The sequence below is a fragment of the Heteronotia binoei genome, chromosome 10, assembly GCF_032191835.1.
Source record: "Heteronotia binoei isolate CCM8104 ecotype False Entrance Well chromosome 10, APGP_CSIRO_Hbin_v1, whole genome shotgun sequence".
NCBI lineage: Eukaryota > Metazoa > Chordata > Lepidosauria > Squamata > Gekkonidae > Heteronotia > Heteronotia binoei.
Genome location: NC_083232.1, coordinates 84303130 through 84331064, shown reverse-complemented (window position 1 = coordinate 84331064; position 27935 = coordinate 84303130). Strand labels below are relative to the sequence as shown.

Here is a 27935-nt window from a genome sequence, read left to right as displayed (position 1 = left end):
CCAGCTTCCAGGTGGAACCTGGAGATTTCCCATTTTTATAACTGATCTCCTGGAGAAAATGACTGCTTTGAAGGGTGGACTCTAGGGCATTGTACCATGCTGAGGCCCCTCCCCACAAACCCCACCCCCTCCTGGATCCACCCCCAAAGTCTCCAGGTATTTTCCAACACAGACCTGGCAATCTTATTTCAACATGAGTACAATCCCAATGACAGTAGGCTGATTCCACCATCCCTTATTTAGTACAAAATTGACCAACAGCAGTGCCTTCTTGTCTGGATTGAACTTCAGCTTACTGAACTTCATCCCATCTGTTACAGGATCAAAACACCTATCATATCACATAACACTTTTAAGGAGAAAAAAATCTAAGTATCACTAGCAGGCTCTAACAGTACCATTCTGTGCAGACTCACAGCCTTCCAAGTCCAAGTCCACTGAAATCAGTGGTCTTAGAAGGGTATAACTTTGGATGCCATTGTAAATTCCCATATGACCTCTCCCAGTGGCTCTGGGAACAACAGGGATCCCCAGCCTTCTTTAGCCTCAGGGCACCTTTGGTAATTCTGACACAAGGTGATGGGCACAACCACAAAATGGCCACCATGGGAGGCAGAGCCAACCACAAAACTGCAGGGGGGGGGGGTCTTCTTACAGCACCTCACCTAAATGGAACTTAGTTTGCACTGAGTTTGTATAATTCTTCCCCAAATGTTTGCCAGTGTGCATGGGAACCAGAGTTGCCAACCTCCAGGTAGTAGCTAGAGATCTCATGGGACCATAAGTGATCTCCTGGTGATGGAGATCAGTTCACCTGGAAAAAAAGTAGATTCCATGGCATTATAACCACATTAAATCTCTCCCCTCCCCAAACCCCGCCCCCATCCTCCAAGTATTTCCCAATCCAAGACCGGCAAACCTAATGGGAACCCACAACCCATGAGTTCTTTGACAGGCACAGACCACCTGAGGGTAGATAGCCTAAAGATAGCTGATAGCCTAGCTGATAGCCTAAAGAACAATTAAGATGAGGACAGAAATGTGCCAAAAAAAGTGTTGCTCTGTATACCAGACAACCCTAAATGGGTTAGGCCAGTTGTGGCACAAGTTCACACTCACTGAGGAATCCTTACAGCCACCCCTCAACTAATGTCTTCCTCTAGCATCCATTACTGGCACCCTTTTAAGAAAAGGTATTATTACTTGCAGTTTTATTTAGTGCAAACAATATAGTTGGCATTGTTTTGCCTATTATTCTGCTCCACTTGCCCTTTCTTGGGTATCACTGTTCTTACAACGGGCAAAGGGAAACAGGAAACATGACCAAAACCACAAATCCTTCCTCTAAGTCTGCCCGAAATCCAAGTAGCCTTTATTCCCAATGCTATTGTTACTCTAGGCCACGGGCTGAATCAGGCCCCTGGAGGGCTTCTATCAGGCCCCCCAGCAACTGGCTCTTGTCTGCTTCCTTCTCCCTCTCTCTTGCTTCCTTCTGCATTTCAACTCGTTTTGCAAGTTTTCGCACAGCAGCTACAGAGCAAAACCTCTATTTTTTCCATTGGTTGAAGCGCCTCCCCCTCCTGGTCCCCTGGGGAGGGAGGGAAAGAGCCGGAGCTTCCTAGTTCCCTGGACCTCATGGAAGAAATACAAAGAAAGCACCTTTAAGACCGAAAAGTGCTAATGTTTTAGCAATGTTTTATTTACGTTAAAAAAAAATCTTTAGCCTGGCCCGACACAGCCCGGCCTGGCCCAACAAGGGCTCATTTATGTCAGATCTGGCCCTCATAACAAATGAGTTCGACACCCCTGCTCTAGGCATTAAAAGTATAAGGACTTCTACTGGGCAACTACTTCTACCTTTTCCACAATCACACACATTCCTGACAGAAACATTTTAACATTCAGTTAACTTTACTGAAGTAGGATCTTTTTTTGGAAGAAAAAACCCCCCCAGAATTGTTCAAGGTATAATTTGTTCAACTATGGTCATTAATGCTTTTTGTCTACATCATATTAGTAGGCAGTGAAAAAGTCTACATTTTATTCTAAAATAAATTATTAATCTACTTTCTCATTGTGCGGGGCACAAAGATGATCCCGCAACCCAGAAATTACCACATTTATCAAGAACTGTGCTGCAGATAACTATCACACTCTACAATTACCCACTTTATTATTTTTTCTTCATCTGGCAAAGTTATTAGCAGAATAGAGAATTATGTCTCAGCTTTGAGGAAAATCTCAAGGGTGGAACCTTAACCGTGCCACAGAAATAAATCAGGAAATCAAGAACGTGACACGGGAACAGCTTACAGATCCCATGAAGTAAGGAACACTTGCATGCTGTGAAGGAGGGAGTTTTGCTTATATAATATAGTGAACTCGATCATGAGTCCACTATGAAGGCTTGGCTTAACACCAAAACCCACAAATTCCAAACTAACGTTATGAGGTACAGTATATGAAAGGGTAAACAATCCTTAATATCTGGGTTGGAAACTCGACTGATCAGCTCAAGATCGAGAAGCTAAAATCCATCCTTCCTTTCCTGCTTTCTGCTCCTAGCCTCCACACTAGCTGCCTGAAGCTCAAAGTCCTAGACTAGCAATGCTCGGATGGAGGAACAGAACCTTGATCGGAAGGACGTCAGCTGCAGTTCAGAAATAGACAGTCATGATAAGATTCTGTAGATGAAGGCGACCAATGAACCAACTGGCGATTGAGAGCAGGAAGGATTCATCTCATGTGAGCCACAGAGGCACAGCTATGGATACAAGGAGAAGAAGAAAAGTAGGGGTTTTATACCCTGCTTTTCTTGACCTTAGGTAGGGATGCCAGACTCACCAGTGGCAAGCCCCACCTCTCTGCAACCAGTCAGATGGCCAGCAGGGGGACATTACTCCCCCCCCCCAAAATGGAGGAACACTAGAAATTAAAGTGATGCGACTATGTGACCTGGAAGTGAAGTAGGCACATTGGGGGCATGCCCTGGTTTTTGGGTAAAAACTCTATGGTAGAAGCTAATTCTACCACAGAGTTTTGTCCAAAAATCAAAGTGTCACCCCTGATGTACTGATGTCACTTCCAGGTCACATAGGCATGTTGCTGAAATGCCAGGTGTTCCTTCCTCTTCCTCTTAAGTGCAACCCGCATCCTCCGCTGGCTCCTCTAACCTTGGCAGACCTAACCATAAGTGGCTTACAATCACCTTCCCTTCCCTTCAAAAGGCACCTTGTGAGGTAGGTGGGTCTGAGAGTGCTCTGAGAGAACTGGAACTGGCCCAAGGTCACCCAGCAGGCTTCATGTGGAGGAGTGTAGAGCCAAACCTGGCTCTCCAGATTAGAGTTTGTTACTCTTAGCCATTACATCATGCTGACTGGAAGAGGAAGACCTAATCACAGTTTTAAGGAGGGATCACTAGTCAGTACACATACATGAAGCTACCTTATATAGAATCAGACCCTTGGTCCATAGAGGTCAGTACTGTCGACTCGGATTGGCAGCAGCTCTCCAGGGTCTCAGACTGAGGTCTTTCCCATCATCTACTGTCTGTTCCTTTTTAACTGGAGGTGCCAAGGATTGAACCTGGACCTTCTGCATGCCAAGCAGATGCTCTACCGCTGAGCCACAGCCCCTCCCCCTGCACATATATGGCAAGCAGCCTTTATATGATATGCAGAAAGTCCTTGGTTGAGTCCCCAGTAAAAGGTAAAAAGGCAAAGGTAGTCCTCTGTGCAAGCACCGAGTCATTACCGACCCATGAGGTGATGTCACATCATGACGTTTCCTTGGCAGACTTTTTACAGGGTGGTTTGCCAGTGTCTTCCCCAGTCATCTGTACTTTACCTCTAGCAAGCTGAGTACTCATTGTACGGACCTTGGAAAGATGGAAGGCTGAGTCAACCTTGAGTCAACTACCTGAACCCAGCTTCTGCCAGGATCAAACTCAGATCATGAGCAGTGCTTGGACTGCAGTACTGCTTACCACTCTGTGCCACGGGGCTCCTTATCACAAATCCCCAGTATCTAATGATGGGAATGACCTCTGCCTCAGCACCGTGGAATAGTTTTTAGATTTTAATTGTATTAATGTTTTATAGATTTTATTGACTTATTGTTTTAAATCATGTAAACAACTGTTGTAAGCCGCCCTGAGTCTGCTAGCAGAGAGGGCGGGATAAAAGTCTAATGTAAATAAATAAATAAAACAAACAGCTGCAAGTAATCAGGTTAGGCTAGATGGACTAGTTGTCTGATTCCATAAAACCTCTTCAGGGCATTCTCTCTCAGTCTAACCCAGAGGTGGCCACTCTGTGGCTTGGGATCCACATATGATTCTTTCACTCATATTGTGTGGCTCTCGAAGCCCCCACTGCTCCTGCTGGCCAGCATGGGCAAAGCATTTGTCTCTTTAAATCACTTCTCCAAGCCAAGTCAGCTGGCAGCTTGGAGAACGCATTCAAAGTTGAAGTTGCTTTCTTTCCACCTCTCCCTCCATCTATTTTCCTTCCTTATAGTGGTTAAGTGTGCAGACTCTTATCTGGGAGAACAGAGGTTGATTCCCCACTCCTCCACTTGCAACTGCTAGAATAGCCTTGAGTCAGCCATAGTTCTAAGCAGGAGTTGTCCTTGTAAGCTTCTGGGAGAGCTCTCTCAGCCCCACTCACTTCACAGGGTGTCTGTTGTGGGGGAGGAAGATAAAGGAGATTGTAAGCCACTCTGAGACACTGATTCAGAGAGAAGGGTGAGGTATAAACCTACATCCTTCTTCTCTCAAACATCTGATGTTCATGTCTTGAGACTCTCAAACATCTGATGTTTATACTATATGGTTCTTAATTTAAGCAAGTTTGGCCCCACCCCTGGTCCAACCTATTTACAGAGCTCTTTGGGAGATGAAAAAGAGTTATTCTAAAGTGTGTCATCCTGCAGGATAAGTATGAAATAACTATTGCTTGATTACTCATTAAGCTATGCTCCCACATGCTTCTGCACCTGAAGTTCTAAAAACGGAACATCTGTTCCCAAAATCTGCTCTATTATAGATTTATTTATTCAATTATTTCCCACAGTTCCCAGCTATTCCCCTTTGTTCTGCTCTCCTACTTAGAAGAAACACCCTAATGCATCATAGGAGGACATTTTACAGGAGGCACTGCCAGAGAAGGGGTCAAATCCTGAACATCTTTCCCCCATTTTCCAGGACAATGTTTACAAGCCTAAGAACATTTTCCTGGAATAAGCCCCCTCTCCCCACATAAAATGAAACTTGCTTCTGAGCAGACCTGCTTAGCATCACTCCCGGTATCACATATATACAAAACTGACATAATTCCATAAAAATATGAACTGTAAGCTTAAAATGAATGCCTACAGTTTGAAGTTTAGTACATAATTAGGCAAATCAATGGGCAGATTAGGAGTTTTAGATTGCAGCTGCAGCTGGGCCATACATAGCATCAAGCACTGGAGTAGTTCTCTTAAATGCTGGCAAGAGGCACATTGTGCCATTTGCCACATACTTGAAACATTACAGAAGTGGAGGACAAAAGCGAATGAAATGGAAAGAAAACTGAAGGAAGCAAGAGATCTGGATGCTGATGGCAAACAGCAGACCATGGCAATTACACCATGTACCATGCAATTACACTATGCAGCGCCTGTGAACTTTCCCAAACACATGGCTGTAGGCTCACCAACCTCCAGGAGGGGGCTGGAAGTCTCCTGGAATCCCAGTTGATTTCCAGAGATCAATTCCCTTGGAGAAAATGGCAGCTTCAGAATACCATAGCTACGATACACCAAAGAGTCTAGGATAATTGTTATGTCCTAGAAAAGGTTGTCAGCACCCAGGTGGGAGCCCTGCCACCAATAGCCATGGCCCTGCTCATGCAGAAGTGACATCATCACACTGGGACGTCATGCACGGAAACATCTCCCCACCCCCCTCTCAGAAAGCTCCCTCCCACTCACCGCCGGCAAGACACGAGGACCTGGCAACCCTAGTCCTACAGTGACAATGAATCCAGCTGAGTTCCCATCCTTCCCCAAACTCCACCATCCCCAAGCATGGCCCCCAACTCTCTAGAAATTTCCTAAGCTGGAGTTGGCAACCCTATGTGGCTGGCTATTGCTGAAGAACGTTGACCTAGAGAGAAACCTAGACTAAGCCAGCAAGCAGTTCTTTTGCTTTTAAGGGACAGCGAGAACACACCATTAGCCCTGCCACACTAGCAAAAGTCCACACTTTGTCCTCCTGGTATTGGTAGTGGATCAAACCACCCTCAGCCTCCCACCCAGCTTAAGAAGCCTCCCTCCAACTCAAGGGCTCTTTCTCCAATGGAAGGGTCCCTTAATTTGGAGGATGATGTCAAACTTGAGCCAAAAGGAAAGGTGGGGATTTGGTATAAATATTTTAATAAACAAGCTTTGCTAAGTGGAGTGGTAAGGTAGGGGTAAGATACACTACGCTACGTTTCTCTCTGGTGCAAAATGGTCATGGGGATGCCAATAACCGCGGGGTGGCCAAACTGGCTCAGGGGCCAAACTGTGGCTCTTTCACACATATTGTGTGGCTCTTGAAGCCCCCACCACCCTGCCAGCTGGCTTGGAGAAACTATTTCTCTCTTTACCTCACCCCCCCCAAGCCAAGCCAGACGGCAGCTTGGAGAATGCATTTAAAGATGCTTTCTTTCTACCTCCCCCTCCCCCTTCATCTATTTACCTGCCTGCCTTCCCTCAAACATCTGATGCTCATGTCTTGCAACTCTCAAACATCTGACGTTTATTCGATGTGGCTCTTACGTTAAGCAAGCTTGGCCACCCCTGCAATAACCCAGTCCTTCCTGCATAATAAACACTAACGCCATCCTCAAGCAGCGTACGTTGTTTCCTTTAGGACCAGATGATTAGATTTAAAGAACTTACTTCCTCTCTTGGGTTCAGGTCACCGTCATGACTCAGTATCCCATTGCACTCCTGCTGAGTCACGGTGCTGATTCTACACTGTAGGAGGGACATTCCATTTGCCTGATTAAAACTGCAGAAAGCTATCACCACAAACAACGTGACATCTGTAGTCCCTGAACCCAAGCAACACAGATCATAACTGACATCGAGGCTATTGAGTCTGATGAGTCTTTGACAGTGGGCACTAGAGATCCGTGCAGCAAATAGCTAGAGCTCTTTGCTGTACCCCTCTGCCATCAGTTTCTCTTCAAGCCGACAAGGCTCCTACCATATTTTGCATGCACCCCACCAATCTGTCGCATCTCCATAAACGCATCTGCTGTGACAACTCTCATTTCAGTCCCAAGCCCAGTGACAACTCTCATTTCAGTCCCAAGCTTCCACATTTGCACTGGTTACCAGCTTGCTTCCGGCCCCAATTCACAGTACTGCTTATTACCTTTAAAGCCCTTCATATCCTGACACCTTTATACCTTTTAGACTTCATTTCCTGATATGTCCCCATGCACCAGTTGCCTTCCTCAGAAGACATACATGTTTTAAATAAATAAATGTGTCTTCTTGTGCTGCAATGATTCTGCTTCGAGTAGTAACACAAGCTAATTCCTTATAAGCCAGAGTCAGTATTGTTGAATTATCTTTCTGATTTTTCTAGAGATTAACTAATTGCTTTACACATTGTTATCATTGCCAGGTTCATTTTTGCTAGGCATTGGAAACAGTCTAAAGCTCCTAATCATCAGGACTGGTTAAAGGAAACAGATAAAAAGAGAGAAAAAGAAGTAACACAAGCTGAACTGGATCCGTAGGAAGTCTGACATTCTTAGATAAAAATTGGAGCTTTCTTCTCTTAAGACCAGGCCATGTATACAGACAGAACTCTCATAAGAACACAAAAGAAACCATGTTGGATCAGGCCAATGGGCCATCCAGTCCAACGCTCTGTGTCACACAGTGGCCAAAAACCCCAGGTGACATCAAGAGATCCATCAGTGGGGCCAGGAGTCCTCACAATGTTGCCCCTCCTGGGCACCAAGAATACAGAGCATCACTCTCAATCTCTCCAGTAGCGCAAAGATCAGTAATCACTAATCAATTACGTCTTTATATCCCACCTTTTTTCCCCAGTGGGGAGTGGGACCCAAAGCAGCTTACATCATTCTCCTCGCCTTCATTTTATCCTCACTGTACTTTCCCTTTAATTTGCTCTGTTGCAGCCTGAAGAAGGGAATTTTCAACAGTGGGGGCCCACATTGTGGATGACCTGACAGAACAAGTGCAGATGGCACCTTTTTGCTTTACAGAGAGCATGCAAAATTCTGTATGTGTTGTGTGTGTGTGTGCGTGTGTTCTGGAGACCTTTCTACTGAAAGTACTAGAGCTGTGGGAGAAAGTTTTTTGCTTTGATTTTTGTTCTAAGATGGGGACCCTGATTTTGTTGCATGGAAATTTATTGTACAGCAGTCTTAATTTTACTGCAACTTGTTGTTGCTTATACAAGTCACCTTGAGTCCTAGAGGAAAGATGGAGCATGACATGTTTTAAATAAATAAATAAGCCTTCTTTTGTCCTGATGATTTTGCTTCTATACGTATTCTGTCTCAAGTAGTAACACAAGCTGAACTGGGCCTGTAGGAAGCTTCTACAGCACATCAAGCCAAGATCCTCTACAATTTGGGACTCTGTGCACAATGTAGGCAGAGAAGGCCAAGACATATGGCCAAAAGAGAAATAAGGAGGCAAACTGAAGGGCAGGTTTCTTCTTGGACCAACATCTGAGGTATTTCATGGGAACCTAAATGAATTCCAATAAGAAAACTTTGCAGGTCAGTTCTACACATTCATTTTGTTGTAGCAGGAATTCCTTTGCATATTAGGCCACACACTCCTGATGTAGCCAATCCTCCAAGAGCTTACAGGGCCTACTGCAAGTTCTTGGAGGGCTGGCTACATCAGGGGTTGTGGCCTAATATGCAAAGGAGTTACTGCTATTAAAAAGCCCTGCTTTGGGCCAGGGAGGAGCTGTGACTCAGTAGGAGAAGGTCCCAGGTTCAGTCCCCAGCTTCTCCAATGAAAAGGACCAGTCAGTAGGTGATGTGAAAGACTCAGCCTGAGACTCAGGAGAGCCACTGCCAGTCTGAGTAGACAATACTGACTGTGACAGACCAAAGGTCTGATTCAGTATAAGGCAACTTCATGTGTTCATGGGTCTCCCTAAGAAACACTATGCAACTTGGCTGTGTGGACACATCTGCATCAATCCAGCTTCCGATGCCAGCAGTTTCTCATTTGATCAAAGACATTTCTTTAAACTTTGGACAAAGGAGAATGGAATTGTCTGCCATACCTCCCCTCCTTGAACGTCACTGTGGGAAGGGAGAGAGCAAGCCGGAAAATAGTAAACAAAGAAATGAAAAGGAGAGATGCAACACATTTGTCAGTTCTGAGTCTAAGGGACAAGCAAGTTTCACCAGCAGGCAATTCCATCCGCAAATATCCAGAAGTTTCGTAATGTGGATCTGACTATCTTACCCTTTCATTGCCTGGCAACCATACTGCAGATGATTATGAAACAGAACCTTATGAAGTTTTGGTAACTTTTCACTTGACAACTATGCCATCCATTTGTCTAAGGGACAAGCAAGTTTCACCAGCAGGCAATTCTGGCATCCACATGGGGAACTGGTGGAAGGAACAAATAAGCTCTGATGGCCAACAGCTATGGCTGACCCAAGGCCATTCCAGCAGCTGCAAGTGGAGGAGTGGGGAATCAAACCCGGTTCTCCCAGATAAGAGTCTGCGCACTTAACCACTACACCAAACCGGCTCTATACCACACTATCACTAGACCCCCAAGGATCAAACTTGAACTCCTGAGAAACAACTGCTTCCAATGCAAGAAAAAGCATATGGAAAAAAGCAGTGGCTGTTGCAATGGGTCTGTAGTGGTCAACTTTGGACATAAGGTGGGAAAGGATCCTCCATTACCCCCCCCCCCCCGACTGACTCTGCTCTTGCCTGTAATCACAAGAACACTTACTACAGATTAAGTCCCAATTAATTCAAGAGGACTTACTCCTGAGTACGCACACTTAAGTCTACATTGCAAGAATATACAGCATTTGCACCAGGGCCTGTCCTGTATCAGAGCTAGAATGGGATGGCTCTTCTCCAGGCGAGGAGGATTCCCCACATTTCAGGTCCTGCCCAAGGCTCCAAACACTTCAAAGACCCTGGACAGAAACTCCAACCCTGCAACTCAGCAGGCTCTGTGTAGGGAGCTGAGTGGAGGCAGAGAGCTAGCTCTCCAGCTGACCAACTGTCCGCCTCCACAACCCCAACAGCCAAGGAGACAGGAGGCCTGGACCAGATGGAGAAATGCACACCTGATGGAGGAAGGAGCCAAACTCTGAGTTCTAAAACCGTCTTTTGAGAAAAAAATGTTTTGAGAAATGGGCTTGTGCAAGTGATTGTTTAAAGGTAATTTCATGAGTCAATATTTCATTCGGTTTGTGGAGAAAGCTCTATTCAGCGAAACGTGGATCATCAAGCTGGCGAGCACATGAAGGAAAACTACCCTTTTGAGTCAAACACTGTGGATTGACTCCTCTTTGTGATTTGAACTTCAGATCTTCCGTGACTTTTTAAATGACTAGAAAAAAACCTACGAGTCACACAGGAGAATTGACTGTTGCCTTAAGAGACACTGTGCTTGTTTGGCTGGATGTATTTAAATGTCTGGTATCACTGTTGGTGATAATACACTGTTAAGAAATTTTTGATACTTCTAATGGTTTTGTCTTTGGGCACAGTTGTTTTTTCTATTCAAATTCTGAGTTCTGGCAGAACCAAAACCTCCACTCCAGCACACGTGAAGCGAGGTCACTGAATCCTACAAGATTCCTCATTTGGTGTGTGACCTCCCCTGCTTCAGCACTGCACAAACTTTGAGGTTGGCCCAGGCAGGTCCATTCTGGAGAGCAGCCTAATTCTCCAAAATTCTCTTGACCTTCAAATTTCTGGGCTGACCTGGTGGATAGCGCTGGTGCTGATCTGGTCTCCACCCCCAGCCCAGAAACCAGTGCCTCGCCTCCCTTATCAGCACGACAGCCCAGAACAGTATTCAAAACAGAGACGGTTTGGTAGCACCATGCCTGCTTCACTCAAGGCGGTGATGGAAGCAAACACAAGAGGAAGCCGAAAACCACCGCTCACAGCAGCATCTCTTGCCAGCTGCTGATTTGCTTTTATGATGGATTGGCAAAACCGAACACCTCTCTCGCGAACAAATACGGTTGTCCAAGTGCATCGCGTCCTAACCACAGAAAGGCCAAAGAACTCCACAAATGACTCACAAAACCTTTCTCTAGGCATTTGGATAATCTGTTCAATGCAAAAAAGAGGATCTAGGCTCATAAGAAAAGTGGCCAGGGTTCCATTTTCATTTATACAAAACTCTCTTGTCAGTTTGCTTCGATTCAAAATCGAACTGCACTTTTGGGAACTCTGTCCTTCTTGTATCCCCTTCTAAACTGGCCTATATATAGTAAGAATTCTGAGAGCAAAAGAATCAATTGCTTAGCTATCACACCCCTGGGAAGATCAAAGCTCACCGCTTGAAAAACAAAGAGTTTGCATTTTGCTATAGAATTCCATCAGTTTAAGATTCAGTCCTGAAAACAAAACAAATAACCCAAAACACAGATATTTAATAATAATAATAATACATTTTTATTTATACCCCGCCCTCCCCGCCGAGGCAGGCTCAGGGCGACTTACAGGACATGGTACATACCATGATACAACAACAATAAAATCAAACAATAACAATATAAAACTGTTCATATATTAATTAAATTACATAAATAGTCTAAAATCCAGTAAAACTTAACTGTGCTATAAACTCCGTATATATAAAGATGGTTTGATGTTACTGCTAAGTTCAACTTAAAAGGCTTGTTGAAAGAGGGCGGTTTTACAAGCCCTACGGAACTGGTTAAAATCCCGCAGGGCCCGCACCTCCTCTGGCAGCTGGTTCCACCATTGGGGTGCCATTATCGAGAAGGCCTGCTCCCTAGTTGTTTTTAACTTAGCCTCCTTTGGCCCAAGGATTTTCAGAAGATTTTGTGAACTAGATCTCAGTGCTCTCTGGGGAACATATGGAGAGAGACGGTCCCTAAGGTAGACAGGTCCTCGGCCATATAGGGCTTTAAAGGTAATAACCAGCACCTTGTAACGGACTCGGTACGCAATTGGCAGCCAGTGCAGTTCCCGCAGCCTAGGCCATATATGTTCCCATCGAAGTAGTCCCATTAACAGTCTGGCTGCTGCATTCTGCACTAGCTGCAGTTTCCGAGTTTGGTACAGCGGCAGCCCCATGTAGAGGGCATTACAGTAGTCTAACCTCGAGGTGATCATTGCATGGATCCCCACTAACTCTTTAAGCCTCCATACTGGAGTAGGGACCAGCCAACACAAACCCCCTCTAACTGCAAACAATGTACATGCTTTTAAAAAAACAGCTGTACATGGCTCCTGCCAGTCCCCTTCTAAAGGTATATAAGTAAGCTTTGCAGAGAAGAACGTTTGACAGTAAGTTACAGCACAGCCTATCCCAAGCACCTAACATCCAGCCACTCTTCAGCTCCTTCACTACTGAGCATAATCTATCTCCATAATCCGTACTGCAGTCTTGCTTGCTTTCCAGATCTCTAGCACCTAAACAGTCATTAATTAAAAGAAAAACAATGGTGAAATTCACAGGGATCATTCTAAAATCAGCTCCCAACAATTAAAGACTCTTTAGTTAATAAGCCATCTGCCTTTTAAACCAACAGTCCCTTTAAATAAGTCTGCATGCCATAGAACCCTCAGGATAGAGTTTTCCCCCCAGATGGAAGCATGCACTAATACTTAGTGAACAGTACTACTCTTAGAAAGTAAGGCTACTTTCAATTATTTATCTCTTGATCTGTATTTCAGCTACACACCGGAATCAAAATGGGCTCCGAAAGTGAAGGAACGTGCCCTTTAAGCCATAGTCATGATTAAAACCTCCAGCTGATTAATCAACCAAATCTTTCAGCCAATTAAAGCTTACCACCCTAAAAACTAAATCCTAATAATCTAAAGTGGGGTTCCCCAACCCCCGAGCGGTGGACCGGTCCCAGTCCGTGGCCTGTTAGCAACCGGGCCATGAGTTGTATAATTATTTCATTACATATTACAGTGTAGTAATAATAATAATAAGACAACATTGGATTTATATTCTGCCTTCCACTCCAAATTTCAGAGTCTTGGAGCGGCTCACAATCTCCTTTACCTTCCTCTCCCACAACAGACACCCTGCGAGGTGGCTGGGGCTGAGACAGCTCTCTCCAGAAGCTGCCCTTTCAAGGACAACCCAAGGCCATTCCAGCAGCTGCAAGTGAAGGAGTAGGAAACCAAATCCGGTTCTCCTAGATAAGAGTCCACATACTTAACCACCACACCAAACTAATAGAAATAAAGTGTGCAATTGTATCATCCCCAAACCATCCCCCCCCCCCCGGTCCATGGAAAAATTGTCTTCCACAAAACCAGTCCCTGGTGCCAAAAAGGTTGCGGACCACTGAGCTAAAGTCATAGTAAAACTCTAAGAATCAGCATCTTTTTTTCATAAGCAATGGCTTTTCTAAATTAAACAGGTGACACTAACTAGGACTTTAAAATGCTCCATCCTAGGAGGTTGTATACATGACTTATTTGTGGCACATTGTTGGTCAGTTAGTTTCTGCCCTCACGTTTATGCAAGGCAATTGTTCCCAAAATGTTGCTGTGAAAAATTCAATAATGAAACCCCTAGAGTACTAACAGAAGGAATTTCCAAGCAGGAGGCATATCCAAAATAGTCACAGTAAAAGAAAACCTTTTCAGTGTGCTTCAGCTGCCTGAAATTGGGGGGGATATTGCGCAAAGGAGGCAAGCTACATTTTCAAGCTACAGTTTCCTCTCTCTGCAGATTCTTGCGTGTATCTAGAAAGTCAGCTCTGGAAACACAACATTCTTGATAGCTATGTATTTGCTTCACCTAGACAGTTTTCTGCAGACACTTCTTCCCTCCCTCTCTGGGAGCAGCAGAGACAAACACTCACATGGAAACGTCAGGAACGTTATTATAAAAAAGATATTGGTTTAAGTGCGCTTCCCAATAGCAGCGTATTTTATGTTAATGCTTAAGGAACAAAATATTGTAATAGCTGTTTAAAAGATTTCTGCGTTCCATCACTGCTTTGACAAACTGTGCAAGGCCCAGAAGGGGGAATGGAAAAATTAATGGTTGCTGAGACTGATCTTGAAAAGGCCACAAGAAATATATGTTATTTAAAAACACAAATAGGTAGCAAGAGAATATCTGCAGTGCCAGCCTAAAAACCTGTTCGATTAATCAAAGGCATTATGAAATCCATACATCTGTGACAGTAAATGAGATCTTTGTTGTATGGGGGGAGGGAATAGGGGGTGGAATCCATTGTAGGGGCTAACAGTTTGAGTTGGGGGGTTGCTTCCCTTTTAAAAAGGGGAGGGGCACGTTGTTAGCTCACTCAAAAGCATGAACTCTTTCAGCTCACATTCTCAGCCACTCATCTGTGCCTCAATCCTAGGTATGTTTACTCAAAAGTCAACAGGTTTTGGAATTGCCACCACAATATAGTTTGCAACAGAGGTAGACTACTGGCATTCTGGAGACCCTCCCCCTCACATCCCCCAAGCTCGGCAGCACATGCGACTGCCACTTTTTCAGCCATCTCACTCTTTAACTCCTTCCCCACTGCATGAATACCCTTGATAGAGTTCTCCCCTTATGCAGTCCAGATGCTGCCCTGGAAGTTGGTAAGAAACCATGGACCAGTCACACACTCTCAGCCTGACCTACCTCGCAAGGCTGTTGTGAGGATAAAACAAGAGGGCAGGAGTACAATATAAGCCACTTTGGATCCCCATTGGGGAGAAAGGCAGGGTATATAAGAAGTAAATGAAAGGTGATTCCTTAAGTGAGCAAATGTGTGAGAGCAGCAAAATGGGCTTGAGCAGTTCTCTATCAAAACATCCACAGCGGTTTACCATAAACGAGTAGAAGAGGTTTACGGGGCCATTTTCTGTGCTTTAGTTTTTGACACAGAAGTAATAAATGATACCAATATTGGTGGCTTTCCAGAGCTTGCCACATTCAAATCATGGCTCCCGGTTAAAAATATATTGTCAGCCAGCAGTGTAGGAACTATGAGCCAGCAAGTTATCTCTAACATTTGGAAGAGCTGCAGCCTAGTAAGTTGACTGTGGCTATCAAGCTTGGTATGCAGATAAAAGATATGGTCAAGAGGCACATGATACAGCAACCTTGCTGAGCAAAGTAGCTTTGAGTCTGGTCAGCGCCTGGACTTCCTAGGAGCCCCATGGACACTGCCTTGAGTTCCAATGAACAAACAATATGAAAATAGTAAACAAAATATATGGAGAGTCTACAGATGTAATTATGGAGTGATCTCCAACATGGTACCCATGGACCATCTCCCACCAGTGCATTTCCTGGTGTCTGAATGATTCTTGAGCACTGGGGACACAACCCAAAGGAATAGGAAAAAAGCAGAATTTCAGGTCGCTCCCTACCAGCTGCCTGATTTGCAAGTGCTGAACTCATTCCAGATACAGCATCCTCGCTTCAGCCTCAGATATACTTGCCTCTCTGGGCTTGACAACCTCTCCATGTGACTGAACAACACAAAAACCCCTCCTTTCTTTGTAAGGTGAAACCCAACAGCATCTTCTTTTCCAAACTGAAGCTGCCGTTCCCAGCTTCCTCTCCTTCCCTAAAGCAGAAAATGCTCTAGAAGAGTCTAGAAGGCATAACTTTTGTGTCTGCAGGGAAGGACCATTCGGAAACAGCTGGTTCTGCTGTAAAAGGACATCTGCCATGGAACTTTCCAGCATTCTGCCATGAGCAACCCCCTCCCCATGACAGCCAATTGCTGATAATACTCACCACCCTTTCTCAAAATCCCCAAAGTGACCCCAGGGTGCCTAATTTAAAAAGCAAAGGTTTCCAAACTTTCTGCCCTTTCACATCAACTTTGTCACCTCTTGGGGCTCTGCACAAAACACTCCTCTACGCCTCAGCCTAGCTATACTTTGCATAGGAAGACTGGTCATGGGAAAACTAGATCATTACCCATCTTCCTAACAAGGACCTCTATCCCCTTCACTAATAATCTCCAAAGCCATTCCAAGGTCCCCTGCAATGATCTGAAAACCAGATTTGAAACTACTGCCCATTTTATATCAGCAAACTCTCTGGCAAAATTTTAAATAGTCATGCCTATATATGCAGAAAAGCTGACAGACAGAGCTCTACCAACTGTTGGGAAGCCCAAAGAAAACATCTGTTAGCCTGTATAAGCTAAAGCCACGTTGCATATGGTATCTTGCATGATCTGCAGCAACACTCACACATTTCATATGTGTAATGAAAACCCATGACATGGGAAAACCCTATGGGAATTAAATATAAGTAGTCACTGGAGAAGAAGATGATGATGATATTGGATTTATATCCCACCCTATACTCTGAATCTTACGAGTCTCAGAGTGGTCACAATCGCCTCTACCTTTCCCCCCACCCCCAACAGACACCCTGTGAGGTAGGTGGGGCTGAGAGCTTTCACAACACCTGCTCTTTCAAGGACAACCTCTGCCAGAGCCATGGCTGACCCAAGGCCATTCCAGCAGGTGCAAGTGGAGGAGTGGGGAATCAAACCTGGTTCTCCCAGATAAGATTCAGCGCACTTAACCACTACACCAAACTGGCTCTCAAGGCAAGACCTTTCGTAATGCACGTGTGAACATCCCTAGTGAAAGACTCGTAAACCAAACCAGGCACATACACATAAAGCAAAAAAAAGCCCTGGCTTCCTTCTCCAAAGTTTTCAAACCCTGTTTAGTACTAGCCTTCATTCAAATCGCTTTTGAATCAGGCATTCGAAACTATTCATTTTCCCAAACATAACAACAACAGGGGAAAGCATAGTAACTAGCTGATCTCTCTCTCTGGGAATTCCAATCAAAGTGTTCCCAGATTTTTCTAATGACTTTCCAAACCACTAAAATGCACCACTCGCTGGATGCAATTGCATTCAGAATGGGAATAAAAATACTCGCTGCACTATTAAGAAATAACTGTACGAGTATTTCAGAGGCGACAGCAAAGACAAGTACAGACAGCAGCCAAGACACGCACTGTACTGTAGTCCATTTCTTTACAAAATACACACTGAGCGAGCGGGGGCGGGGGGGGGGAGAGAAAAATGATAATCCCTTCTTAGTGGAAAATCCAAATTTTCAAATGAATCCCCAAGCTAAAATGAATTACTGTAATAACCAGAATCCTTGTATGTTCACCACTCAACAAAGGCACAGCTGACCACCTGCTATGCTACATCTTCCAGGCAGCAGCGGTGTCCCCCCCCCCCCCCGCTTCTTGTTCTTCAAATGCCGTTCTCTACAGACCATGGATGCGCCCCACTGAATCAGATGGCAGACGATTAAAAACACAGGGAAAAAAGGGAGCCGAGGCAGGATTCTCCTCCTAGCCCAAGTGATTGCTGGTGTACGGCACCTCCGCACTTCTGCTGAGTGCAGCACAAACGGGGGTGCCTCTGCAGTTCTCCCAAGGAACAATGTAAACAGCCAGGCCGGAGCCAAATAAATAACGGCTTTTCATTTGAAGAAATGCCACACACGGTCTCCAAACTGTTTGTTTGCATGTATGTGCTGTGCTATGCAGCTAGGAAAGAGAATTTTAAAAAAAAGAAAAAGAAAAAAGGCTGCATTCATAGCTGCACCGCTGCTCTTTTAAGTTGTAACCCCTCCACAGCTGCGCCACGGCTCTTTTTGCTTGCTACCCATCCGCTACCTATGCACGGAACTCAGGAGAGGTGTTTCATGCTAATAAGGAGGATATGGTGCCCGTTCACTTGAAAACAACATCAGAGGGGGCAGGAAGCAAGGAAGATAACATCACCCCTCAGTATTAAGAATTTGCTGCATTGACCCCAAGTCGGAGGCGACTTCAAGAACTCCCCCACCATCCAAACACCAAACCTGAATCCTTCACCACACAGCCCATAAAACACCACCAAATGAGCATCAACTACAGATTGGGGGGGGGGGGAACCCTGCCTCACATCGCTGCTTTTATTTTGCTAGGTCGAGCTGACGGTCCAAGAGCTACAAACACCAAATCCAACCCAGATGCTGAACATAGAGAAAAGGCACCCCCTGCCTGCCCCCCCCCCCACAAACAGAAGATGCCTACAGGCTTCCCACTTCCTTTGATGGTCCCAAAGACAGGGGAGGGGCTCGCCAAATGTCCAAAGATCCCCTGATAAAAAAGCAAAATATCACTGGGCTACTGACATTAACACAAGCCCTCCCTTGCTTTCCCATCTATAGCCAGTGCCAAGGAAGGAGTAGGGAACTACACCTCTGCTGCCACTCTCCACTCATTTCTCCCCCCCATACATCTCCCCCCCCCCTACAAATATGCAAACAACAGTCCCCATGAAGTCACAGGAAAAGGAAAGGAGGAGAAATTCATATCCCAGGTATTTTATGACTCGACAAAGCCTGTAAAACCCTTTGCCCCCTCCCGGCAGAAACTCACTCAAAGGCCCATTTCAGTTTGGACCAGGCGAGGCAGTCCTTCCCCCTGCAGTTAGCAAAAAAAGAGAAGCCCCTCGCCAGCCCCTCTCCGCAGAGATAACCTACCATCGCCTGCTTTGATTAAAGGGGCAGGACGGGCCCTGCCACTAGGCAACTGCCTAGGGCGCTGGCCTTGCGGGGCACCAAATTGAGTGCCCCCATGTGACTTCGTGATGCTATCAGTGTGGGGGGGGAACCAGAAGTTAAGCCTTGCCTGGGGTGCCAGATAGTCTAGGCCGGCCCTGGGGGGGGGGCATTTCATAACACCCAGGATGCGTCCCCGAGCCCGGGAGAGGGAGGGAGGGAGGGGGGGGGAGACACTGCAGCCCTCCCCAACCGCGGCCACTTGGGCCAAGAGTCCAGTTCCAGCCCTCCGCGGCCTTTGAGGGCTGCTGTGGGGAGAAGGGCGGCGATGCAGGCCGGGGTTGGGGGAGCCAGGCGAGAGCGGGAGGCGGCAGCAGAGCGGCGGGCGCCTTACCTGAAGAAAGCCGGGCTGGGAACAGAGCATGCTCCTCCTGGGCCAGCAGCAGCAGCAGCGGCAGGCAGGGCAGGCGTTAGATCCCCCACGTGCGGCTCATGGCTCCACCAGGCGCCTGGCTTGCTGCAGTCCAGGGACGGCCTTTGGCGGGCTGGCGCCGGCTCACCCACCCCCAGTCGCCCTTGCGCCTGCCTCTGCTCGCAGCCGGCCGATGAGGGCGCCCGGCGAAGCTCCGCCTCGGAGTCCAAACAGCAGCAGCAACGGCGGTGGCGCTTCAGACGCCGCCAAAGGATGAGCAGAGCCGCTGCTGCTGCCGCCTCGGCTTCTGCTGCTGCTGCTGCCGCCGCGCTCCGCCCCTCGCTCGGCTACCGAGCGAGAGAAGCCAACCACGAGGCGCGCCGCTGGGGCTCTCCCTTCGCCGCTCCGCCTCCGCCGTCCCGGAGCTAGAAAGCGGGACCTGCAGCCGCGCCGGCCCTTTCCTCACCCAGTTTGCCTCTTTCTGCCTCTCCGCCGCGGCTTAGTCGAAGGGGCTTTTCAGAAGGTGCCTGCAGGCTGCAGCGGGGGTCGTGGGCGGCACGGCGGCGCTCCGACTCTGAGATAATTTGCCCGCCCGCCCCCAAGGTTTTGACTGCCTAGTCGCAGGGGTGTCAAACATGCGGCCCGAGGGCTGAATCAGGCCCCTGGAGGGCTCCTGTCTGCCTCCCCCCGGGGCAACTGGCTCTTGTCTGCTTCCTTCTCCCTCTTTCTTGCTTCCTTCTTAATCTCAACTGGCTTTGCAAGGCTTGCTCCACTTTGGTGTAGTGGTGAAGTGTGTGGGCTCTTATCTGGGAGAACTGGGTTTGATTCCCCACTCCTCCACTTGCACCTGCTGGAATGGCCTTGGGTTAGCATTAGCTATCGCAGGAGTTGTCCGTGAAAGGGCAGCTGCTGTGAAAGCCCTCTCAGCCCCACCCACCTCACAGGGTGGCTGTTGTGAAGGGAGAAGATATAAGAGATGGTAAGCTGCTCCGAGGCTCTGATTCAGAGAGAAGGGTGGGGTATAAATCTGCAGTCTTCTTCTTCAGTCGCACAACAGCTACAGAGCAAAACCTCTATTTTCTCCATTGGTTGAAGCGCCTCCCCCTCCTGGTCCCCTGGGGAGGGAGGGAAAGAGCCAGAGCTTCCTAGTTCCCTGGATCTCATGGGAGAAATACAAAGAAAGCACCTTTAAGACCAAAAAGTGCTAATGTTTTAAGTCTGTTAAAAAAAACCTTTAGTCATGTTTGTGTCCTTTAAAAAGTTTATCTTTCCGCTACCTAATCTTAAATAGGTACACACATGGCCTGGCCTGACACGACCCAGCCCGGCCCAACAAGGGCTCATTTGTGTCAGATCTGGCCCTCATAACAAATGAGTGCGACACCCCTGGCCTAGGGGCCTCCACAGGGTTTAATCCGGCACTGCGTCCTTCGCCTTTGGAAGGCTGGCCCAGGAGGGAGGGGGGAGAGGTGCACACCTGCAAGGAAAAGGATTGCGAAGAACGATTGACAAAGCGGGACTTGGGAGTTCCTGCATGCTTCTTGCTGCCCCCACAAGAATGATCCTGTAAAAGAGCCTCCCCCCAGATCCCTGCACATGTCATTAAAAATAATTGCTGAACAATAATAAATGCCAATAATCATTAGTGCAGTCAGGCTGCTCCGCACTGGTATGTGGCATAGTTACTCCCAAGGGGACCGCAAGCACGCATGCTTTTGCATGGAAACCTGAGCAAGGCTGTTAACGACAGGACTCCTTGGAGGTCATTGTTATTTATTTCATTTGCTCATTTATATAGGCTACTTTTCTCCGTGGCGGGGGGGGGGGGCTACATCATTCTCTCCTGTCTTGTATCCTCACAACAACACTGTGAGATAGGTTGGTCTGAGAGAATGTAACTGACCCAAGGTCACTCATGGGGATTTGAACCTGGGGCTTTCAGGTGGTAGTCTGATACTCTTGAACACTACACCACATCGGCTGTCACTGATTTATTGGGTCACTGTAAGTCAGAAAGTGACCTGAGGGCACATACAGGGCTGGCTTTACCACTAGGCAAACTAGACAATTGCCTAGGGCGCCAGCCTTCTGAGGGTTCGGAATTGGGCAACCCCATGTGACTCGGTGATGTTTTCAGTGCAGGCGGGGGGGAGGCATCAGACATTAGTCTTGCCTAGGGTGCCAGACAGTCAAGGACCAGCCCTGGGCACATAACACACACACACACACACAATCTTGTGATTCTTGACGGGCAATGTACAAATCTTGGGGAATGTTCAGAACTTTGGAAGACAACTAGAGGGGCTATTTCAGCCGGCTCCTTCATTTATATCATGCCTTTCTCCCCAGTAAGTTCCTACAGTGGTTTATATCATTATCCTGGCTTCCATTTCCCCCCTCCTCCCTGCAACCACTCTGTGAAATAGATTAGGCTGTGAGTGTCCCAAGGTTACCCAGCAAGTTTCCATGGTAGAGTGAGGGTTCAAATCTGGATTCTAGTCCAAAAGTTCAACCACTGCACCACATTTGCTCTCTACTTGACATGGCTTCCGATAGTGACAGAAGGAGCACCATATAGTGAGGCGAATGTCAGACTAGAAGCTAGGAGTAGGAGCCCTGCGGTTCAAAGTCAGACTCTGCCATGAAGCTTCCTCTCCTCAAAAGACTATTGTAAAGATTAAAGTAAGGGTGGTATACCTGTGGTAATGGACTATCTGTTTGCTTTACTCAAGGTTCCAGTTTAGGAGGTTGTTGTTGGTCCTATCTGAACCTTAGCCCTGACTTAGACTGCTGTGGCTGACAGTTAACATTAACAAACAGTATAGGCAAGCTAATTATCAATCTCCCCCCCTCCCAAGGTTCCATTTCCTGTGAAAAATCTAGATCTCTCTTCACCACAGGAGAGCTTTCATCCTGACATCCTTGGAACTGAAGAACTCCATCCTTCAAAAGTGCCCAGTGACCCATTCTTCATTCCCAGGACACCTGGAAATACTTTTCCTTGCTGCCTAGTAGTGCTGCATGCAGGGAACTGTTTTTTAATCGCAGATTTTACTGCTGTTGGTTTTAGGTATGTGGGTTTTAGCATTTAAGTTTTTAAACTCTTTTTAGAACTGGATGTCAAGTGCTTTGGGAGCATTTCAGTCAATTAATCAATAATTTATTATCGTCATGGACCAGAAGAATAAAATGTACATTAACAGAGTGGTTATAAGAATATATATATACAGTCTTCCATTAAAATATACATAAAAAAATGTGTGCCACTAAATCAACACTGCCCCTTGGTAGATTTTGGCAGGTTTCAGATTCGAGGTCTGCAAGAAGAAAGGAGGTATAGCATTCCTCAGATCTTCCCAGAATGTTTTTTGGAGGATGGGTATAACATCCAAGACCATTATAGAAGGGGCCATGCAGAAGTGAGTCCAGCCATTTCAATTTTCCCTGCAGAGTCGGGCATAAGCTCACCTAAAGTGGTACACTACAGTACCTCCCTTCTAATAAAACAGATGGAAGAACATTGAGATGGGCCAGTTTCAACACTATCCTGTATTTGGGAACCAATAAATTAGCTAAATGGTTTGACGGCACAATTCCTCGTTCCTGAACTGGTGGTATTTTGCTGTGGAACTTGAATGGTGTTGAAATTCAACATCCTAATCCTAAATCTTTTGCTCAGGTTTAGTTTTGGAATTTGTAGGTGTTTGATAAGGTTGAAATGTAGCATATTAATATCCAAACTATATCAATAAGGCGCACATTGTTTAGGTCCAAGGCACCAGCTGAATCCTCTCACCGTTTTACATCTATCTGGCACAGAGTGAGAAAAAGATCTTCCGTCTCTGCTGGGGTATCCTCTCCATCTGACTCCCATCCAGGGCTTTGTTTTTTGGTAGAAAAAGCCCAGCAAGAACTCATTTGCATATTAGGCCACACCCTTTGACACCAAGTCAGCTGAAACTGCATTCCTCTGTGTTCCTGTTAAAAAAAAAGCTGTGCTCCTATCTAATTCTGACTTTGTTTCCCAGTGACATGATTATATGCACTGAATTCAGAAACCTTTCAGATAGCAAACTATTCTAGGCTTCAACATGCTTGACGCTCAACATAATTTCCACCCTGTCTCATTCGCTACCTGATCTGCCAGGGATTCAGGCCCAAGGTTTCTGAGAGCAAGCCACCCTTCACAGTGGCTGGTAGAAGCTTCGCTGCAGGGAGCTGTCCAAGGCTTAGCAGAAGAGCTGTTGAACCAGCAAATGCTACAGCACAACTGGAAGCTTATATGGGAAACAGCTAGCACCACCCTTTCCTGTAGCTGGCGGTAGCTCCTGGGTCCTTCCTGAGGTCTAGATTTTGTCTCTGATTCTGCCTTACTTTGAAGTCCTGTAGGAGATTCTGGGAGTGCTAGAGGTGGATTGGGCCCACCAGGGAGTTCCTGGTCTGCTTGTCCCAGTAGCTGTAGAACAGGAGCCTGAAGTGATAAAGAAGAGAGGGGGTCTGCTCCTGGAAGCTCTGAGGTTCAGGGAGACTTTGATGCAATGGGCGCCAGAAGGAACTCCTTTCCTCTCCCTCTGTGAAGTCCTTCTCCCAGATAGATGTTCAGCCAAGGGCAGATCCTGACATTCACAAGCAACTTTTTCAGATTTTTCAGATTCTTCAGAGACAGATGTGTAACTATAGCAGTGAACAGTTCCCAGTAATCCAAATGTGAACTATTCGCAGATTGATGCTAACCCACTAAAACAATTGGAAGGCAAAAGATTTACGTGATCTGAAGAGAAACCAGAGTACTCATCTGTTAGAGAAATTGCAGTGCTGGCTGATTCAGGAAATGTATTTGGTAGATGAGCAGGCTGAGTTTAGGGAAGGACGACCCACATTGGGACATATTTTGATCCTATCCCATTTGATTGACAAATATGCAACCAGTAGAACGGTCTCTCTTTATGCAACCTTTATCAACCTAAAATCTGCTTTTGACTCCATTCCCAGAGGGAAATTATGGGAGATGTTAAGTGCCACCTCAATTGACAAGAGACTTTTATTCCTGATCCAGGCATTATATACCAACACGTCTATCAGGGTCAGATGTAATAAGCAAGGTCTCCTTACTGACCCTATCACATCACAGAAAGGAGTCAAGCAAGGCACCTTCCCTTTTTGCCATCTTTATTAACGATATGATCAGCAACTTCCATCTAGTGGATACTCATCCCCCCTCCTTGGCTGATAGGCAAATGGTAGCCCTACTCTATGCAGATGATACAATCTTGCTGTCTAGAACTCCAGTAGGCCTTAGAAGGGCATTAGTACAATTCAGTCGTTATTGTGACCATAACCTTCTAGAGATTAATTATCAGAAAACAAAAGTAATGGCTTTCGGCCCAAAACCCAGGCTAAGGAGATGGAGTATAAATGGCCATAGTTTACAACAGGTAGCAATTTACAAATATCTGGAGGTCATGATTCAGTCCTCAGGGTCAAAGAAGGCTCATCACGAATATGCTGCCAACTTTGGTCATAAATCGACCCAGGCCATCATTAGGTTTTTTCTTACTAAAGGGGGGCATTTTATACCTGCTGCATTAAAACTGTACTTGGCCAAAACAATACCTCAACTCGCTTATGGAACCATGTCGGGTCCAACCTTATCAAGCTTCGACCCTCTTGAGAAAATTCAGTCAAAATTCTTGAGAGCCATTTTCCAACCTGTGTTTCCAATGCAGTACTATGCTTGGAAACCGGCTTGCTAAGGATAGAGGCTAGGGTGAGCCTACTTTCAATCACCACTTGGCTCAATCTCAGCCATTGCCCCACGAATATCACATCACTAATTTTAAAGGATAGATATTGTTCCTCTTGGGTTAGAGCCATTCATCAGAAATTGTCTATGCTTGGCTTTTCACCTGAATCTCTCCAGATAATGGCCCTGGACCAAGCCAGGGACATAGTCAAACATAGATTACAAGACATTGAGAGACAGAATGATATTGCCAAGGTCTCGGATTATTTAGCTCCCAGCCAAAGGAGATATGTGCTAGCTCCAGCCTCCTATCTCTCAAATCTAACAATACCATCCCACAGAAGGGCCTTTTCCATGGCCCGTTGCAATATCTTTCCTTCAGCAGTCATCGAGGGCCGCTTTAAAGAGGTGCCTATGGCTGAGCGGGTCTGCCCTTGTGGTGCAGATAAAGTGGAAACGAATGACCATGTGTTGCTTGGGTGTGGCCTTTACCTAGGCATACGTGCCAGGTACATCTATTCTTTGTTTGAGGGATGCCTGGGGTTCTCTGATTATAAAATCAGAAATATGCTGTTATCAGATTCTAACCCCCAATTTACATCTAATTGTGCCAAATTCTTGGCGGCAGCTATGAGAATTCGTGAGGATTATGTAACGAAGGGGTCTTGAAACTGCCTGTTTTTTAAATTATTTTTGAATATTCCTAAACTTGTATTTTACTTTACCTTAATCCCTGAGTACTCTGTATACTACCATACTACAGTTATTTATTTATTTATTTATTTATTTATTTATTTATTTATTCATTCATTCATTCATTCATTCATTCATTCATTCATTCATTCCGGGATTTATATCCCGCCCTTCCCACGAGTGGCTCAGGGCGGCTTACAACAGACAACAAAACAATAAAATCGGAATAAATTAGTTACATTTAAAATCAAGCATTTAAAAACCTAAAACCTTAAAATTAGTATTAACTATAGAGTTATCACAGAAATCTAGAAAGCTACATTTATCCAGTCAGGGGTAGGCTAACCGGAAGAGGGTCGTCTTACAGGCCCTGCGGAACTGGGTAAGATCCTGCAGGGCCCTCACCTCTTCCAGTAGCTGGTTCCACCACATAGGGGCCGTATTGAAACTGAAACAAATGTTAATCAGTGTATTTTAGTTAATATTTTACTGGAGCTGTATAATCTTTTAATTTTTTTATCTGTATTTTTTATATCATATGTTTTACCTTTTTAGCTCCCTCTAGATTTTTACAATTTTTCTGGGGGTGTTGTTGGTCGGCATTGTACTGTGTATTTGGTCATGGACCGTAATAAAGCAAATTGAATTGAATTGAATTGAACAATTGGAAGTGTGCTTGTGCACGAAAGCTTGTTGGTTTTAAAGGTGCCACTGGACCCAAACTTTGTTCCGCCATTTCACTCCAACATGGCTACCCACCTGACACTAAAACAATGGCTCAGGTTGCTCCTGTGTATATTCATTAGCTGTTGAGAGACCTCGTACGTGCTGCTTCTTAATAAAGGACTTACAGTAACCAGTATTCAGACTGCAGAAAATGTGTGGATTATTAATCAACACATCAAATATCAGTAAAATCAGGGCTTTTTTAATCAGGAACACACAGGAATGCAGTTCCAGCTGGCTTGATGTCAGGGAGTGTGCCCTAATATGCAAATGAGTTTGTGCTGGGCTTTTTCTACAAAAAAGCCTGTGTGAAACAATGGTGACATCAGGGGTGTGCCCTAATATACAAATGAATTCCTGCTGGGCTTTTTCTACAAAAAAAAAAAAACGCCCTGAGCAACATTAAGTTGCATATTTTCAGTTACATAAATAGGTTTTCTTATCCTGGCTCTTCGTGGATCTCTGGAACAGATCCAGAGGAGGGTGACGAAGATGGTGAGGAGTCTGGAGACCAAGTCCTATGAAGAAAGGTTGCAGGAGCTGGGCATGTTTAGCCTGGAGAGGAGGCGCTGAGAGGGGATATGATCACCATCTTCAAGTACTTGAAGGGCTGTCATATAGAGGATGGTGTGGAATTGTTTTCTGTGGCAATAGAAGATAGTACCAGAACCAATGGGTTCAAATTAGATCAAAAGTGTTTCAGGGTCAACATCAGGAAGAACTTCCTGGCCATTAAGAGTGGTTCCTCAGTGGAACAAGCTTCCTCAGGAGGTGGTGGGCTCTCCTTCCTTGGAGGTTTTTAAACAAAGGCTAGATGGCCATCTGACAGCAACGAAGATCCTGTGAATTTAGGAGTTTGTGAGTTTCCTGCATTGTGCAGGGGGTTGGACTAGATGACCCTCGAAGTCCCTTGCAACTCTATGATTCTGTGATTCTTGCTCTGAATTTTGATGCAGTTTGGCTCTTTAATTGTCAAAGGTTGCAGACCCCTAACATTCAGATTCCCCACCTGTTTTAGTTTCCATAACAATGGAAGTCAGCGCACATAAAAATCCAATGAATAGCCCAGCAAACTCTTTATGCATTCATTCATTTGCTATTTATGTTGATTCTGAGCTTGTCAATGGTTAGTGCTCTAAACGAGGAATGAGAATACAGGACTCGCTCTTCTTTGTGTGTAAATTAAATGGTTGGTACATGTTAACAGATATAATTAAACAAGACTCCCTTGATTCCAGTTCCCTGGAACTGCCCCGGAACCATATGCGATGCTCAGATTGCCGGGAGGGAATCTTCCCCTACCCTTTCATCCCCATGGCCTTATCATTAATTTTCTTCTCCCACACAAAGGCACCTCTCTGAAACGCTAGTCGCAAAAGGTCCTGCCTCAGTGTTTGCAGCTGAACTTTGTCCTCCGGGGAGAACACACACCATTCAGCCTCCTTCCTATTTAATTGGGAACGTCACTCCTCTCTACGCCTACCCTTGCTCTATTGGTACACAGGCAGCTTTCAGATGTTGCAGCACACGGCAAAAGAAATAGGATAATCTCTCGCTGGAAAGGGTGGAGGG

At 45.8% G+C, this 27935-nt stretch overlaps 1 protein-coding gene across 9 annotated transcripts in view; it reads right to left on the bottom strand.

The window, feature by feature from the left end:
* The window catches only part of HECW1 (HECT, C2 and WW domain containing E3 ubiquitin protein ligase 1), a 321722-nt gene extending 302475 nt beyond the window's left edge, over nt 1-19247 (bottom strand). For 8 of the 9 annotated variants that reach the window (XM_060247678.1, XM_060247681.1, XM_060247685.1 and 5 more), the window contains exon 1: nt 19184-19236. In XM_060247678.1, the coding sequence (XP_060103661.1) occupies nt 19184-19213 (30 nt within the window). In that variant the 5' untranslated portion in view covers nt 19214-19236. Of the gene's footprint in view, nt 1-19183 lie in introns of all 9 variants that reach the window. The other variant, XM_060247682.1, reaches the window with a different exon arrangement.
* Between the last annotated feature and the right edge of the window lie 8688 nt (nt 19248-27935).